This window comes from Sapajus apella, unplaced genomic scaffold, assembly GCF_009761245.1.
Source record: "Sapajus apella isolate SASKATOON/1434 unplaced genomic scaffold, GSC_monkey_1.0 scaffold12, whole genome shotgun sequence".
Classification (NCBI taxonomy): Eukaryota; Metazoa; Chordata; class Mammalia; order Primates; family Cebidae; genus Sapajus; species Sapajus apella.
In genome coordinates this window covers 16,959,879-16,975,084 of record NW_022436952.1, presented here as the reverse complement: position 1 = coordinate 16,975,084, position 15,206 = coordinate 16,959,879, and the positions used below count along the sequence as shown (strand labels likewise).

The window sequence follows — 15,206 nt, the reverse complement described above, 5'->3', positions numbered from 1 at the left end:
ACTGCAACCTCTGCCTCCCAGGTTCAAGTGATTCTTGTGCCTCAGACTCCAAAGTAGCTGGGATTACAGGCATGAACTACCACACTCAGCTAATTTTTGTATTTTTAATAGAGACAGGGTTTCACGACATTGGCCAGGCTGGCCTTGAACACCTGGCCTTAGGTGATTCGCCTGCCTCAGCCTCCCAAAGTGCTAGGGTTACAGGCATGAGCCGCCACGCCCGGACTAAAGTTATCCACTACTTCTTCATAATTTTCTCTAGATGCCATGCTAATCCTACTCTCTAGGCCTTCTTTCATGATGATTTCTCCACGTACTAAAAAAGGTGTTTATAGTCCAGTTCATGTTTCTCTCTACGATGCTTCTCTGAATTTAAAATACAGATTAAAGGCCAGGCTCTGTGGCTTACTTCTGTAATCCCAGAACTTTGGGAGGCCAAGGCAGGTGGATCACTTGAGGTCAGGAGTTTGAAACCAGCCTGGCCACCATGGCAAAACTCTGTCTCTACCAAAAATACAAAAAATCAGCCAGATGTGGTAGTGTGTGCCTGTAGTCCCACCTACCTGGGAGTCTGAGGCATGAGAATTGCTTGAAACCGGGAGGTGGAGGTTGCAGTGACCCATGATAGCCCCACTGCACTCTAGCCTGGATGACAGAGCAAGGCCTGTCTCCAAAACAACAAAATAAAATACAGATTAGGTTGAATCATATAGGAAGTTGCCTTTTTTATAGGTCAAAATGGCTGAATGTCAGGAACTTTATATGGTTCAACCTAATATAGTATTGAGCTCATGACATAACTTGGCTTTATACAAGTACAGTAATGCATTGCTTAACGATGGGAATATGTTCTGAGAAATGTGGTGTTGGTTGATTTAATTGTTGTGTGATCATCACAGAGTATACTTATATGAACCTAGATTTTACATATATATATATTTCTTTTTTAAAATATGGAAAGCTAAATGTCCCGGCACTATTATTGAGAATCAGTCAATTCCCTCACTTGAGCTGCAATATGAATATCAAGTGCTCACATACCAGGTTTCTGTATATGCTTCATTGTCATCTTATGGGACCACCGTCATACATGCAGTATGTCATTGACCAAAATATCATGCAGCACATGACTGTAATTCACAATTCTGTACATTTCTTATATTTCCAACCTAGACGAAAATTCTGGAAATAGCTTATCCTTCTTTTACATTTCCTTTAGAAAATGATCTGAGACTGGATATGGTGGCAACTCAAATGACATAGTAAAATAAATGACATTCACATGTAAAAAGGTGAACTCAAATGAAAGCATACATGGATATGCATGCACACACATAACCAAACACACAAACACACACACACACATACACACACCCCCCAAACCAAAAAGGTTGACCCTCAAACTAACCTGGCTGTAATAAGGCAGCCAAATATGTATTTGTTGGTGCCTATTAGATTTCTTGTATAATTATTTAGCACAAAATTAAAGTTACAACCTCTTTTTCCTTTGAAACCAGGTGGGAAACATATAACTTGCAAATATCAAGAATTATATAATGTAATTTAATCAAATATATAATTTATAATACAGCAAAAATGGTACTAAATACTTCAGAAACTTTCTAAGAGGCAGGTCACAGTATAATACCTTTACAAACATATCCATTCAGTTGAGTAATATACAGTAATTAAAAATGACAGCCACATCCATCAATAAGGGACTAGTTATTAATAGAATAAGGGATAACAGAATATTGATAACTGATAATTAGGTAGGTCTAGGTACACTGACATGAAAAGGTGTGCGGGGCACACTAAGCGAAAAAAAAAAGCAGGTGTAATAAAAAAAGTGGAGCAAGATCCTATCTGTGTAAAGATACGTTATTTGTGTTACAGACAGACATAAGACAGACAGACAGACAGACACACACACACACACAAATAATCTAAGGGGAGAAGGTCCCGGTCATGACTGAAGGAAGAGGGACACTTATTATTTGCTTCCTTGTACTGCTTGAATTTACGAACTACTTTTTAAAACTTTTATTCAAATACAAAATCATAGTTTACATCAGAAATGTTTAGGAGTGACGTTAAATGAAACAAGTATCATAACAAGCATGAAAACACATCAGAAGTGGAAAAAGATTACCAAAATGCTAATAATGATATTATGGGTTTTCTCGTTTCTAATTTTCAATAAATTTGCTATATTACTTTTATTGCTATTTAGTACTAGTAAGTAGTTATATTCCATTCCAGTAGATGTAGCAAAATAAGAAAAAAATTTTTAAAAATGGAAAATAGTGGTTACTTTTATGAAAGAAAAAAAATTATGAACTTTCTCAAACCAGGATTTGTTATTCCCCTCCCCAGAAAAAAATGAGAATGTGAATGGACTGTACAAGTAGGTGTGACTATATACAAAAAAGATGAGATAATACCAGACGTTGAGTTCAACTTCTATGTAATCAGTATCAACCTATGACAGATTGTAACTAACTGAAAAGTAAAGTTATAATTAATAAGCTTAAAATGGCAAGACTAAATGATAATCATGAATAAATTGCTACTATAAATGCACAGTTTTAAACAAATTAGTTTACTAAAAATTCTGAAACAGATCATTAAGCAGGGCTTAAATATGTGTTTATCACTAAAACCAGAAAGGATTGGTTAGAAGTTTTATCTGTTGGTTAATAAGGACAAAAGTGGCATAATATTTCTAAATAGAGGAGATTAATGTTGACTCAGGTAATCAAGGGAAGCGGGGGAGGTGTGACTTGACCTCAAAGAATGGCAAAGTACTGTATAAAGAACTATAAACCATAAAATATAAACATAAAACAACCATAAAAGACATGGGACAGTAATGGCCATCGAACCAACACTACTAATCTGTTTGTTAATTACCAAAGTTTCCATTTCCTGAAGTGTGACTAACCTACCTCCTGAAGTACCCTAACCAAAGCTTGATTCAACTTACTATATATCTTTAAGCTGGCAAGAAAGCAAAAGCTTCACAGGCCAAAAATTAAGTAAAAGCAGGAAGGCAAGACGTAAGTAACAGCTCAAGTTGACTGCCTGAGCTAGCTCCTCGATCATGTTTGATGAGCTTAAGCTTCCACTTTGAGGGTACAAGGGACTCTGGGGCCAGAAGACAAAGCCTGGGGCCCAGCCCAGGAGAGGAGGCTGACAGCAGTCCCTTGAACAGAGGATTACACATGATATAAGAACATGCTAGGCTAGAAAAACAAAACCTCAAAATCTCAACTCTACAGAAGGAAAAAAGAAACTGTCTTTCTCAGTCTTGGTACTCTTTGGAGGGAGAAAAATCTCCCCTCTCCATATGTATAACCATACATTGCCCTTTCTTCAGGATTCACAGCCCAAATTTGTGCTCTCTGATAATCCAAAAAACTCTTGATATTGAGAAGTTAAAGTGATTTCAGACTGCAAGCATCACCCAGAAGATTATCCTGACTCTAGTCTAGGCTTATATCCATTACACTATGTATGTTTTCTCAGTGTCCTGAGTGTGGTGAATTTGTTCCCCAGAGAATTTGGTGTACTGTAGGTATATTTTGTATTTTTCAAACTAAGGCATATAAGGCCATAAATTATAGAGAAGAATTAGCTTTTAAAGTTTATGACCCTTTAAATACCTAATGACCAAAGTTACTTTTTAAAAAAAGTGAAACAATTCACTCTAAGGTAGTATATCTTTCTTTTTTTTTCTATACAGGGTCTTGCCGTGTCACCCAGGTGGGAATATAGTGGTGTGATCTTGGCTCATTGCAGCCTTGATCTCCCGGGCCTGTTTCCTCTCACTTCAGCCTCCTTAGTAGCTGGGATTATAGTCATGTATCACCACGACCAGTTAACTAAAAAAAATTTTCAGTAGAGATAGGTCTCACTATGTTGCCAGGCTTGTCTCAAATTTCTGAGTTCAAACGATCTGCCTGCCTCAGCCTCCCAAAGTGCTGGGGTTACAGGTGTGAGCCACTGTGCCTGGCCATATCATATCTGTCATTATTGTTGTATATTAGCATCCATGTTGATGGACATACAAAAAGTCAGTGTTTTAGATTTTAAAAATGGAGTAATGGCTGGGAGGTGTGGCTTACACCTGTGATCTCAGCACTGGAGGCCAACGTAGGCAGATCGCTTGAGTCCAGAAATTGAGACCAGCATTGGAAACATGGCAAGACCCTGCCTCTGCAAAAAATGCAAAAATTATCTGGGTGTGGTGGCACACACCTGTAGTCCCAGCTACTCAGGAGGCTGAGGTGGAAAGATAGCTTGAACGCAGGAGATGGAGGTTACAGTGAGCCATGATGACACCACTGCACTCCAGCTTGTGTGACAAGAGTGAGACTCTGTCTCAACAATAGCAATAAAATAAAATAAAATAAAATAATAAAATAAAAAATGGAATAACAAAGCAAGATGCAAGAATATACATAGTATGCTTCTTCTGTCTGCAAAAGAAGATAATGTATTAATAACTTATTTTTGCAAAGAGAAACATTGGAAGGATTCACCAGAAACCGATGATCATGGTTACCTTTTGGGAGTAGGTGGGAAGAGGGCAGAGGGAATAGAAATGTATACCTTTCTATATAGTTTTTGACTTCTGAGCCATGTTACTATTTTTACATACTCAAAAATGTAAATTAAAAACAATTTTTAAAAGCAAGAAAACACTATTCTTAGTGGTATATAATTTAAGAACAAAAAAGACTTCAAAGAAATCTTAAACTTTCTAGACTGTTTCTATTGGTAGTAGTACTGATATAAATTTGAAACTATTTTTGTGCGTAACATATGATATAGCAAATAAGTAAATATACTGATGTTATTGGAAACCAGATTATTCATTGTATGAGAAAGGAGATACAAAATGGAATATGGGAATATATAAAATGGAATATCCTTGTAGTGTTAGATTTTAATTGGAGTTTAAGTATGAACTCATGACTTAAAATAACTAACACACACACATACTTCCTAGCTCTATCCACTGAACAGAAGCAATGTGAATACATTTATGGCTCAGAAGTCACACATGGCTCAGAAGTAAAAAACTATATAGAAATATATACATAAATGTATTCACACTGAATAAACAGTGAATACATTTATGGCCCAGATCTTAGTTTTTTAGTACCATTCCGTACTAAAATGAATCAGCGTTCCTTGGAGAAATTCCAAGTCTAAGGTAAGCATAAGGTGAGCCTAAAGAACATCTGGCTTTGCCAGAAAGCAAGGAAATGGTTGAAAACTTATTGGGACATGTCAAAAAGATGCTGAACTTCTTTTAATGTCGGGGTGCCCAAATTTGGGACAACTGAGCATCAAAAACACAAAATGTAAAAACTGGAATTAATGGACTAATAATAGATACACACACACACACACACACACACACACACTTTTTTCTTTAAGACAGAGTCTCGCTATGTTGCCCAGGCTGCAGTGCAGTAGCGCAATCTTGGCTCACTGCAATCTCCACCTCCCTAGTCCAAGTGATTCTCCTGCCTCGGCCTCTCGAGTAGTTGGGACTACAAGCATGCACCACCATGCCCAGCTAATTTTTCTATTATTATTATTATTATTGTTTTTAGTAAAGACAGGGTTTTACTGTGTTGGCCAGGCTGGTCTCAAACTCCTGACCTCAAGTGATCCACCTGCCTTGGCCTCCTAAAGTGTTCGGATTATGGGAGTGAGCCACTGTGCCTGGCTGACTAATAATACATTGAATTTTTAAATTTTCCATTAGTTCACAGTGGTATATACATAAAAATGGGGTGGGGGAGGAAGAGCTATTTTTTTGAGACAAAGTCTAGCTCTGTAGTCCAGGTCGTGCAGTGGTGCAACCTTGGCTCACTGCAACCTCTGCCTCTGCCTCCCAGGTTCAAGTGATTCTTCTGTTTCAGCCTCCCAATTAGCTGGGTTACAGGTGCCTGCCACCACACCCAGCTAATTTTTGTAGTTTTAGTAGAGATGGGGTTTCACAGTGTTGGCTGGTCTCGAACTCCTAACCTCATGATCCACCCACCTCGGCCTCCCAAGGTGCTAGGATTACAAGTGAGAGCCACCACGCCCAGCCAGAAGGGCTGTTCTTTAATGAAGAATGCTATTAATCATTTAGAAAAGATGACTGAATTAGAAAATCACCATTTTGTGGCTGGAGGCAGTGGCTCATGCCTATAATCCCAGCACTTTGGGAGGCCACGGCGGGAGGATCACCTGAGATCAGGATTCAAGACCAGCCTGGCCAACATGGTGAAACCTCATTTCTACTAAAAATATACAAATTAGCTGGATGTGGTGGCATGTGCCTATAATCCCAGCTACTGCAGAGGCTGAGGCAGTAGAATTGCTTGAACCCAGGAGGTGGAGGTTGCAGTGAGAGGAGATCATGCCATTGCACACCAGCCTGGGCACCAAGAGCAAAACTCAGTCTCAAAAAAAAAAAGAAAAAGAAAAAGAAAAAGAAAATCACCATTTTGCAACCAGCAATATAATATTACAAAGACCATCAAATGGATGCTAAAAAATTTAAGTAAAGAATTATCAAGGAATAGTCATGTGACTGCAAAGTATCACTCCACAGACTACTTATTAGTCACAAAGAATGCACCTTTAAAGAGGAGAGACTTTGTAGACACCACCTTAAGCAAACTGAGCATCTCCAATGATGAGACAAATTACCATTATGTACCTCCTGAAGAAATGCAATGGAAGATACACATCACCTTTCAAATATTCTTGGCAGAATGTTTAACCTGACTATCTTTAGGAAACAATGAGGCAAATCTAAACTGTAGGTTATTAAAAAAAGAAACAAAACTGGCTTGGATCCTTTAAAAAATGTCGGTGTAATGAAAGACTTTTTTAAAAACAGAAAAAAGTCTGGGGAACATTTCTCTGTTAAAAAGGACTAAAGATAGGAGATAAGCAAGGAGAACATGTGATTCCTGACTGGATCCTGTACTGGGGAGAAAAACATCTATCAAGGATGTTTTTGGGACAGTTGGGAAAATCTGAATATTTGACTATACATTTAATAACACTCACATAAATGTTAAATATCTAGAGTGAGAGAATGGTATCATGTTTATGTAGAAAAATGTTCATGTTCTTAAGAGATATTTAGGGGTTGTCATGATGCCTGTAACTAACTGTAAAATGGTTCAGTGCAAAAACCTTTGTATAGAGATACAGCAAAAGTGGTTAAATGATGATAATTAGTGATTCCAGGTAGACAATACATAAGTGATGAATGTATTATGCATGTGTAGGTTTTAAGTCTTTTAAATGAAGTTATTGCAGAGGGAAGAAGCAAGGAATGAGAATGAAAAAGTCCATGAATAAGAAACAAGTTCAATAATAAAAATATGATGAAGATATAAAAAAAGCAATGAGGAAGCTCTTTATATACTCATTTGGAAGGCTTTTCAAGACATACTGTTAAGTTAAAAAGCAAGGTACAAAACAGTATGTATAATATGCTACCATTCATATTAGAAATGGAGAAAAACTATTTTTATATTGACTTCATATGTAAAAAATCCAAAGCATAATAAACATTTCAAATAACTGCTTATTGCCACAACTTTAACCTGGAGACAACAATTGTTCACACTTTATTACCTGACTTCTACTTATGTGGGAGGACAGACTTCTACAGCAGTCACATGCTGGGGAGATGGAGGAACTAGGTAAATATGATACTCAGGTGGGGCATTTTATATATATTTTGCTTTACACATTTTTAAGAATTTTGAATCTTATGAATATATTATATTTTTAAATAATTTAAAAATAAGGAAGGAATGTTTTACAAAAGATGAAGGCAGGGGATGTAGGAATTTGTCAGTGAACAGAATAAAAGAAACTCAAAAAGAAGAAGGTTTAACATTGAAATTTTTAGGGGGCATTCATGTATGTTTAAACATAGAGGAAGGGGAAAATGGCACAATGAAAGCCCTATACAAAGCTCTAAGAGATGGGATCTAGAGGTCATGTAGAATGAGAAAATGAGAAGAGACACAGGGGAAAGGTCTAATAGTGTTGCTTGGAAACTCTTCCTGAAGAGACCTCCATAAGGAAGCAATGCCAGACAGCTTAGTGTTCTTGACAGGCTTGAATGCCTTTGCAGAAAGTAAGCTGATCATATTTAAAAAGCATATCTCACCACACTTAGGATATAGATTCTGAAACGCAAAGAAGCTCATGTGCTTTTTTGTTTCTCACCTGGACTAGGGCCTTCTAAAATTTCTTTTATCACCATCCATGGTTCTTCCAATATGGGAATCACAGTTGGTCTGTACACTGTAAGTCCTGTTCAGGAGGAATATAATAAATTTTATCCTGGAGATAAACAGTTGCTTGAAGTTTTATTACCAAACTTCTACATATCTGGGAGAATGGAAAACAATAGTTCATGGACATGATCTAATAAAAGAATTAGGATTTTGGTTGTTGTCCTTTCCGGAGATAGGATAAAAATTTCCTGTCACTGAAGAGGATATGTGCACGGAGATCATGGAGGAAGAAACCTTCCCTTAGAGTAGCAAAGACCTAGCAAGGCAGCATCGCGTGGCAGCACTATAAAGCTGTGCATCTGTTTCCAATGTTTTCTCACTTAAAAACCTTTCATTTGGGAAATGGGAGTAAAATAGTTGCTTTTGTGATAGAATGAGGAACAACATTTATTTCTAGACCCCATTTTTAGCTAAGCATGTGTGAGGCCCAACCCATTTTTAACAACAGGTGTAAGAAAGATACCCTGATGGACAGGCTAGGAGGAAGAGGGCTGTAAATGATTCTTACCCAGAGAAACCATGTTCCAATAGTTCTGTAACGTCACAGTCTTGTATAATTCCTTTTGTACAGGACGCATTAACTCCCAGTCCTCCTGGGTGATGTCTACAGCCACATCTTTGAATGTCATTGATTCCTAAAATATCAAACGTAACTTAACTCAGTTCAAGAACTAATGGCAAAGGGGACACTTATAACACTGGGTGTATGTATGCTGGGGGAGTGTCACAGAATCTTAAGCTTTAGTAGGATCCTAGAAGTTGTCTAGTCAAAACCTCCCCCAACATATGGACAGCGCCACAGCATCTCTCCATAACCCTAAAAGGAAGTCTGAAAATAGAGTGGAATTTATTTTCACTTGGCACTCGTGCATGCATTGGTGGCAGCTCTGTTTTTTAAAAAGAAAAGGCTTATTATTTTTAAAAGAAACGGTCTCTGTCGCTTGTGCTGGACTAGTGCATGCATTGGTGACAGCTCCATTTTTAAAAGGAAAATATTTATTTTTATCATTTTTAAAAGAGACAGGGTCTTACTTGGTCACCTGGGCTGGAGTGTAATGGTGCAATCATTGTTCACTGCAGCCTCGAGGTCCGGGGCAGAAGTGATCCTCTCACCTCACCCTCCCAAGTAGCTGGGACTACAGGTGTGCATCACCACATCTGGCTAATTTTTAAATTTTTGTGTAGAAATGGGATTTTGCTATGCTGCCCAGGCTGTTCTCAAACTCCTGAACTCAAGTGCTCCTTCACCTCAGCTTCCCAAAGTGTTGGGATTACAGGAGTGACCCGCCATGCCTAGCTTGAGTTTTAAATTTTAAACACAGATGACATAGAGTTGAATGATTTGCTTTTCAAGCTATGCTTTAAGAATAAATCCAACATGTTATAATTAAAATGTTAAGATAGTTTTATGTGTTCTATGATTAAATGCAGTCTTTCTTTTTAAAAATACAATAAACACAGTGTTGAATTGCTGTACTGTTAGATACATTTCACAGTCTGTTAAGGTTAGTGCCTTTCTTGTTTGCTCTTCTTTTGTTAAAAATGTAATATTATTTTACATGCTTCTCTTTGTTTTTTTGAGATGAGGTCTTGCTCTGTCACCCGGCTAGAGTGCACTGGCTTCCCAAGTAGCTGGGATTATAGCCATGAGCCACCACACCCAACTGATTTTTGTATTTTTAGTAGAGATAGGGTTTTGCCACATCAGCCAGGCTGGTTTCAAACTCCTGATCTCAGGTGATTCACCCTCCTCAGCCTCCCAAAGTGCTGGGTTGACAGCTGAGATGACAGGCGTGAGCCACCGTGCCCAGCCACACGTTTACTTTTTCATATAACTGTATGAAAGGAGGCCAGGTGTGGTGGCTCATGCCTATAATCCTAGCACTTTGGGAAGCCAAGGCAGGAGGATCACTTTGAGACCAGAATTTAAGAACAGCCTGGGCAACACAGTGAGATCCCATCTCTTAAAATTTTTTTTTCTTTTAAATCATACTGAGATTTAAAAATTTTATTAGGTTTATAACTTAGGGAGGACTGATGACTTTATAATATACAAGGTTTCTTTCATGTTCTACAAAATATTAGACATGAAAGTATTACAATATTTATATAATATTTATATTATGCTTAGTTTTACATATTTTAAGCTTTTTGGGGGGTTTTGATACTGGAAGCATTTATTTCATTTTATCACCTATCTGATTTCTACATGTGTGTATATATATGTGTGTATGTGTGTGTGTGTTTATATATGTATATATATATGTGATTACTTTTTTCATGTCATTTTCTGTAGAGTCATTTTATCCCATTTTTATTAGTGTTTTTTAACAGTTTTTCCCCTGATTTTGTTAGGTTTTGCAGGTAAAGGTTCACATCATCAATGAATAATCATTTTAACTTAGTTACCAAAGGCTTTCCAATTTCAGAAAAACCAGTTATAGTTTTACAGTGTATTTATCTTAAGGTAGCTGAAGTTGCTATTCTGTAAAATTTAGATTCATGGCCGGGTGTGGTGGCTCATGCCTGTAATCCCAGCACTTTGGGAGGCCAAGGTGGTTGGGTTACCTGAGGTCAGGAGTTCAAGACCAGTCTGACAAACAATGGCGAAACCCTGTCTCTACTAGAAATGCAAAAATTAGCCTGGCGTGGTGGCATGCACCTGTAACCCCAGCTACTCCAGAGGCTGTGGCACAAAAATTGCTTAAACCCAGGAGGTGGAGGCTACAGTGAGCCAAGATCATGCCACTACACTCCAGCCTGGGTGATAGAGTGAGACTCTGTCTCAAAAATATATACGGACTCATGATCAACAGTAATATCACAGAATGCATGGCCTTTAACTACGTGGGTAATGAGGAAAAATAATAGCAACAATTGTCTATTAATTGCTTAACTGTAATCCAGCCCAACTACAAGTCTCATAAAATTTAATACTCACAATCTAAGAGATAAATTCTATTTATGAGAATAGAATAACTCAGGCTAAGAGTGGTTAAGTTTCTTGTCTCAAACTGCAGTTTCAGTGGTAGAGTCAGGAACCAAAACCTAAATCCATCTGGCTGTGGAGGTCAATCCCGTATCCCATATGTGATATTGTTGACAAAGTCAAAGTAAGGAAAGATGCATCAAGGGAAGGCAATGGAAGCCCCTTTTCTTTACTGTACATTTACCTACATTAACAGACAAAGACAACATAGGAGAGAAACTGAGGCTTAAGTCCTTGATAGAGCTTTTGGGGGCACAGTAGTTACAGGGCCAGGACAGAAAATGTCCTCACACACTAAGAAGGCATTTTAAAATTAGAAAAGACAGACAAACTCACTTTGGTCACCAAGTCATTTAGCCACCCTGCCTGGAAAGCATGTTTTCCTCTGGGGTCTTCCTCTGGGGTATCTTGGGAAAGGGTAGAGTTTTGAGGAGCTAGAGAAGAGAAAGAGGTCATGAAGGAGATTAGTCCTTTTTGAATAGCTTAGGAAACCCCTCACCAAATGGATGCCTACACTTTCTTAAATTGAGAAGAAGGAAACCAAAAACAGCACTCCTACCTCAAAGCATCAGAGGAAAGGGCCAATGACTTGTCCTAAGACATCAAAACAGACTTTGAAAACAAGCTTGCTCTAAAAATCTTAAAAGTATGAACAAAATTCACTTTTTTTTTTTTTTTTTTTGAGATGGAGTCTCGCTCTGTCGCCCAGGCTGGAGTACAGTGGTGCGATCTCAGCTCACTGCAACCTCTGCCTCCTGGGCTCAAGTGATTCTCCTGCCTCAGCCTCCTGAGTAGTTGGGACTAAGGCTCGCACCACCATGCCCGGCTAATTTTTGTATTTTTGGTAGAGACGGGGTTTCAGCATTTTGGTCAGGCTGGTCTGGAACTTCTGACCTCGCGATCTGCCTGCCTCAGCCTCCCAAAGTGCTGGGATTACAGGTGTGAGCCACCATACCTGGCTTTTTTTTTTTTTTTTTTTTATTTTTGAGAAAGAGCCTTGCTCTGTTACCCAGACTGGAGTGCAGTGGAGTAATCTGGGCTCACTGCAACCTCTGCTTCTCAGGTTCAAGTGATTCTCCTGCCTCAGCCTCCCGAGCAGCTGGGACTACAGGCTTGTGCTATACGCCTGACTAATTTTTGTATTTATAGTAGCAACAGGGTTTCACCATATTGGTCAGGCTGGTCTGGAATTCCTGATCTCAGGAGATCTGCCCACCTCAGCCTCCCAAAGTGCTGGGATTACAGGCGTGAGCTACCGCACCCGGCCCAAAATTCACATTTTAACTAAATCCTTATGTGATATTAATTTTGTGAGTTGTCTCTTAATAAAGGGATGTTTTCTCAACCCTTTCTTCCTTTACTGGAAGTATTTTATTGTAAAATTCTATTCACAAAACAAATGATTTGTTAGTAGAATGGTGCAAACCTCTGCAGATACTTTCTGAAGGCTCACACAGTGGTAATTTGGTTGCGCCTGGTCACTCTTTCAAGATATTTTTCCAGGGGGGTTTAGATAATGTGTGTTTGCTCCCAACCAATCTGGAAGGAGAACACGATGCAGGATGGAGCTCATGTTAAAGCCTTGTTCTGACTCACTGAACTTCGTTCTCCCCAATTTCTTTCTTTTTAAAAAATGCATCCTGGACCTCTCAGTGTTCTCCCCAATTTCTTTAAAGAGCTGCTCAGATGTGCTAGTTGTCTTCTTTAACCACCCAGGGATTCCTCCCCTCTCTGCTCTATGATTCTCACCTTCCTCTTCTAGAATCTGAGTCAAATCCTCCACCAGAGTCACTGCTTCCTCGCTGCTCTCTGGATATTGGGACTTTACCCAAGTCCTAACCTCACCAGGCAGGATGGTCAGGAATTGCTCCAGCACCAGCAGTTCCAAAATTTGTTCCTTTGAGTGAATCTCAGGTCTCAGCCACTTAAGGCAGAGCTCTCGGAGTTGACTCAATGCCTTTCGAGGACCAGCCAGGTCTGGGTATGGAAAATTCCTAAAATTCTGTCGACAGGTCTCAGTGTCACGCAAGAATCTCGAAGTAAGGATTTCCTTCTCAACATGGTAGGGTCCACTCTGAGCCTTGTCTGACTTCCACCTTAGAAGGATTTGGGAACGTGAAGAGCTGTTCATCCTCTTGCTTGAGACTAACATTGCTACAGACAGGTGAGTCAATCTGGCAATATCCTTTATTTCTCCAGTAGTGAGGCAACTGCTTGAAGTCTCATGCTAGAGTCACAAGGACACTATATCAAAGGCTGCTGCAGCCGAGGGCAGAACAGAATCAAGGTAGAGTTAGCAGCCTTAGTGACAAATTCTGAGCCCAGAACTTGCAGGGATGGATAAGAGACCCTGAAACACAAGCAGGGACCACAAGGTCAAGAATTCTTGCATGCTCTACTATACATATATACACACAGAAACACTCGCAGTGTGCTTAGATGAACAAACGTAAGCTTCACCTTGTTTTTCTCCCCTATATCCTTAGACTTGTAAGGGAGCTGCAATCTGCTTGGGGTTAGTGGGGGATGGAGCTGCTATTAAAAAAGTAGTGTCAGAGGCAATGACTCAAACAATCTAAGCAAAATGACACATTAAACTTCTAATCTATTGAAACAAAATTAAACATTTTTATAGACAAAATAGTTTCATTATTTTAGTCACTGATGTTACAGAAGCTGTAATGACTGAACTGGCTCTCGATAATAACAGAGCAAATCTGTTACTTGGAAGAAACTAGGAGAATTTCTTCTTAATACAGTGCTCAAGGTTCCCAAGGGAACTGTCAAGGGAAAGGGCGAGCCATTTATCTGCTTTGCATGTTAATGCCAGCCGACTCTAGCTTGTCACTATCAAAGGGCTGGGAAGACAGCGGGTTGGACTGGAAAAGAGTAGAAGAGGTTGGTGCGACGTGAAGCCCTTTACGTGCGTCTACAGGAGACAGTTCCTTAAGGATATATTCGAAACCAGGATTCTCGAAGGCAACGTTAGAACTGGCCTGATCTGGAGAACAGACACTACCTGTGCCCAGGCTGCAGCTCCGAGCTCTGCTCAGGCACAGTCGTGCTGCCAAAGCCAACTGTTTACAAGGCCCTGCAAAGGAGATGCGACAGCCTCGCCTGGCCTCCTGTCGCCGCCCCTTCCCGGCCAAGTCCTTTTGCCTCTTACTCCTCCTCAGCCGCAGGGTCGAGGTCGAGGGCAGCGGGGGAGTAGGGGACCCTGCGACACGCAACGCTGGGACTGGGCCCACAGCAGCCTCCACCCCGTCTTTGCCCTCCCGCAGGCCACGAGCACAGGCGCCCGCGCGTGGACGGGCTCGGGCTGTCACTGACCGCGCGGACACTCGCGCGCGGCGCCCGGACATCAATACCTGTCGCTGGGACCCGGCCGACGGGCAGCCGGAGCGGCCCTAAGGCCACAGGCAACAATGGCGGCGCTGGCACGGGCGCCTGCGTGGCGGGCTCAGTCCCGCGCGGCAGCGGGTCCTCGGGCTCCGCCACTTCCCTTCCCCGCAAAGCAGAGCGTGGCCCGGCCAGGAGCTGCACGTTCCAGCCCGGTCCTGGGAAACCCGGCCCAGAAGCCCCAGCGCCTCTGCTTCGCCGCGACCTCGCCTCGGCGCCACTGCGCATGTGCGCCGGGGGAACGCTGCGCGCCCGCAGAGCCAATCGGAGCCCGACCTGCGGCCTCCCCCTCCCGCGTCTCTGGCCCTGGACCTGTCTCCATGGCAACCTCCTCCACCCATCTCTCTGACTTGCTTGTCAGCCTGCGAGGTTCCGAAGGGAACTTCAAAGTTTCCCTGGGCAGACGCAGGTCTAGCAGAAGTGTTGGAGGCCGGGGAGATTCCAGCAGCTGGAGGAGCGCTAGGGAGTTAAAGCCCCTCTCTTAT

General features: G+C 40.7%; 1 protein-coding gene across 2 annotated transcripts in view; it reads right to left on the bottom strand.

The window, feature by feature from the left end:
• The window catches only part of ZNF287 (zinc finger protein 287), a 33,389-nt gene extending 18,438 nt beyond the window's left edge, over positions 1–14,951 (bottom strand). The window contains exons 1-5 of one of the 2 annotated variants that reach the window (XM_032280159.1): positions 14,691–14,951; positions 13,072–13,672; positions 11,659–11,756; positions 8,842–8,968; positions 8,263–8,349 (exon numbers count right to left, since the gene is read on the bottom strand). In XM_032280159.1, the coding sequence (XP_032136050.1) occupies positions 8,263–8,349; positions 8,842–8,968; positions 11,659–11,756; positions 13,072–13,474 (715 nt within the window). In that variant the 5' untranslated portion in view covers positions 13,475–13,672; positions 14,691–14,951. Of the gene's footprint in view, positions 1–8,262; positions 8,350–8,841; positions 8,969–11,658; positions 11,757–13,071; positions 13,673–14,341; positions 14,613–14,690 lie in introns of those variants that run through there. The other variant, XM_032280160.1, reaches the window with a different exon arrangement.
• Positions 14,952–15,206: the final 255 nt, after the last annotated feature.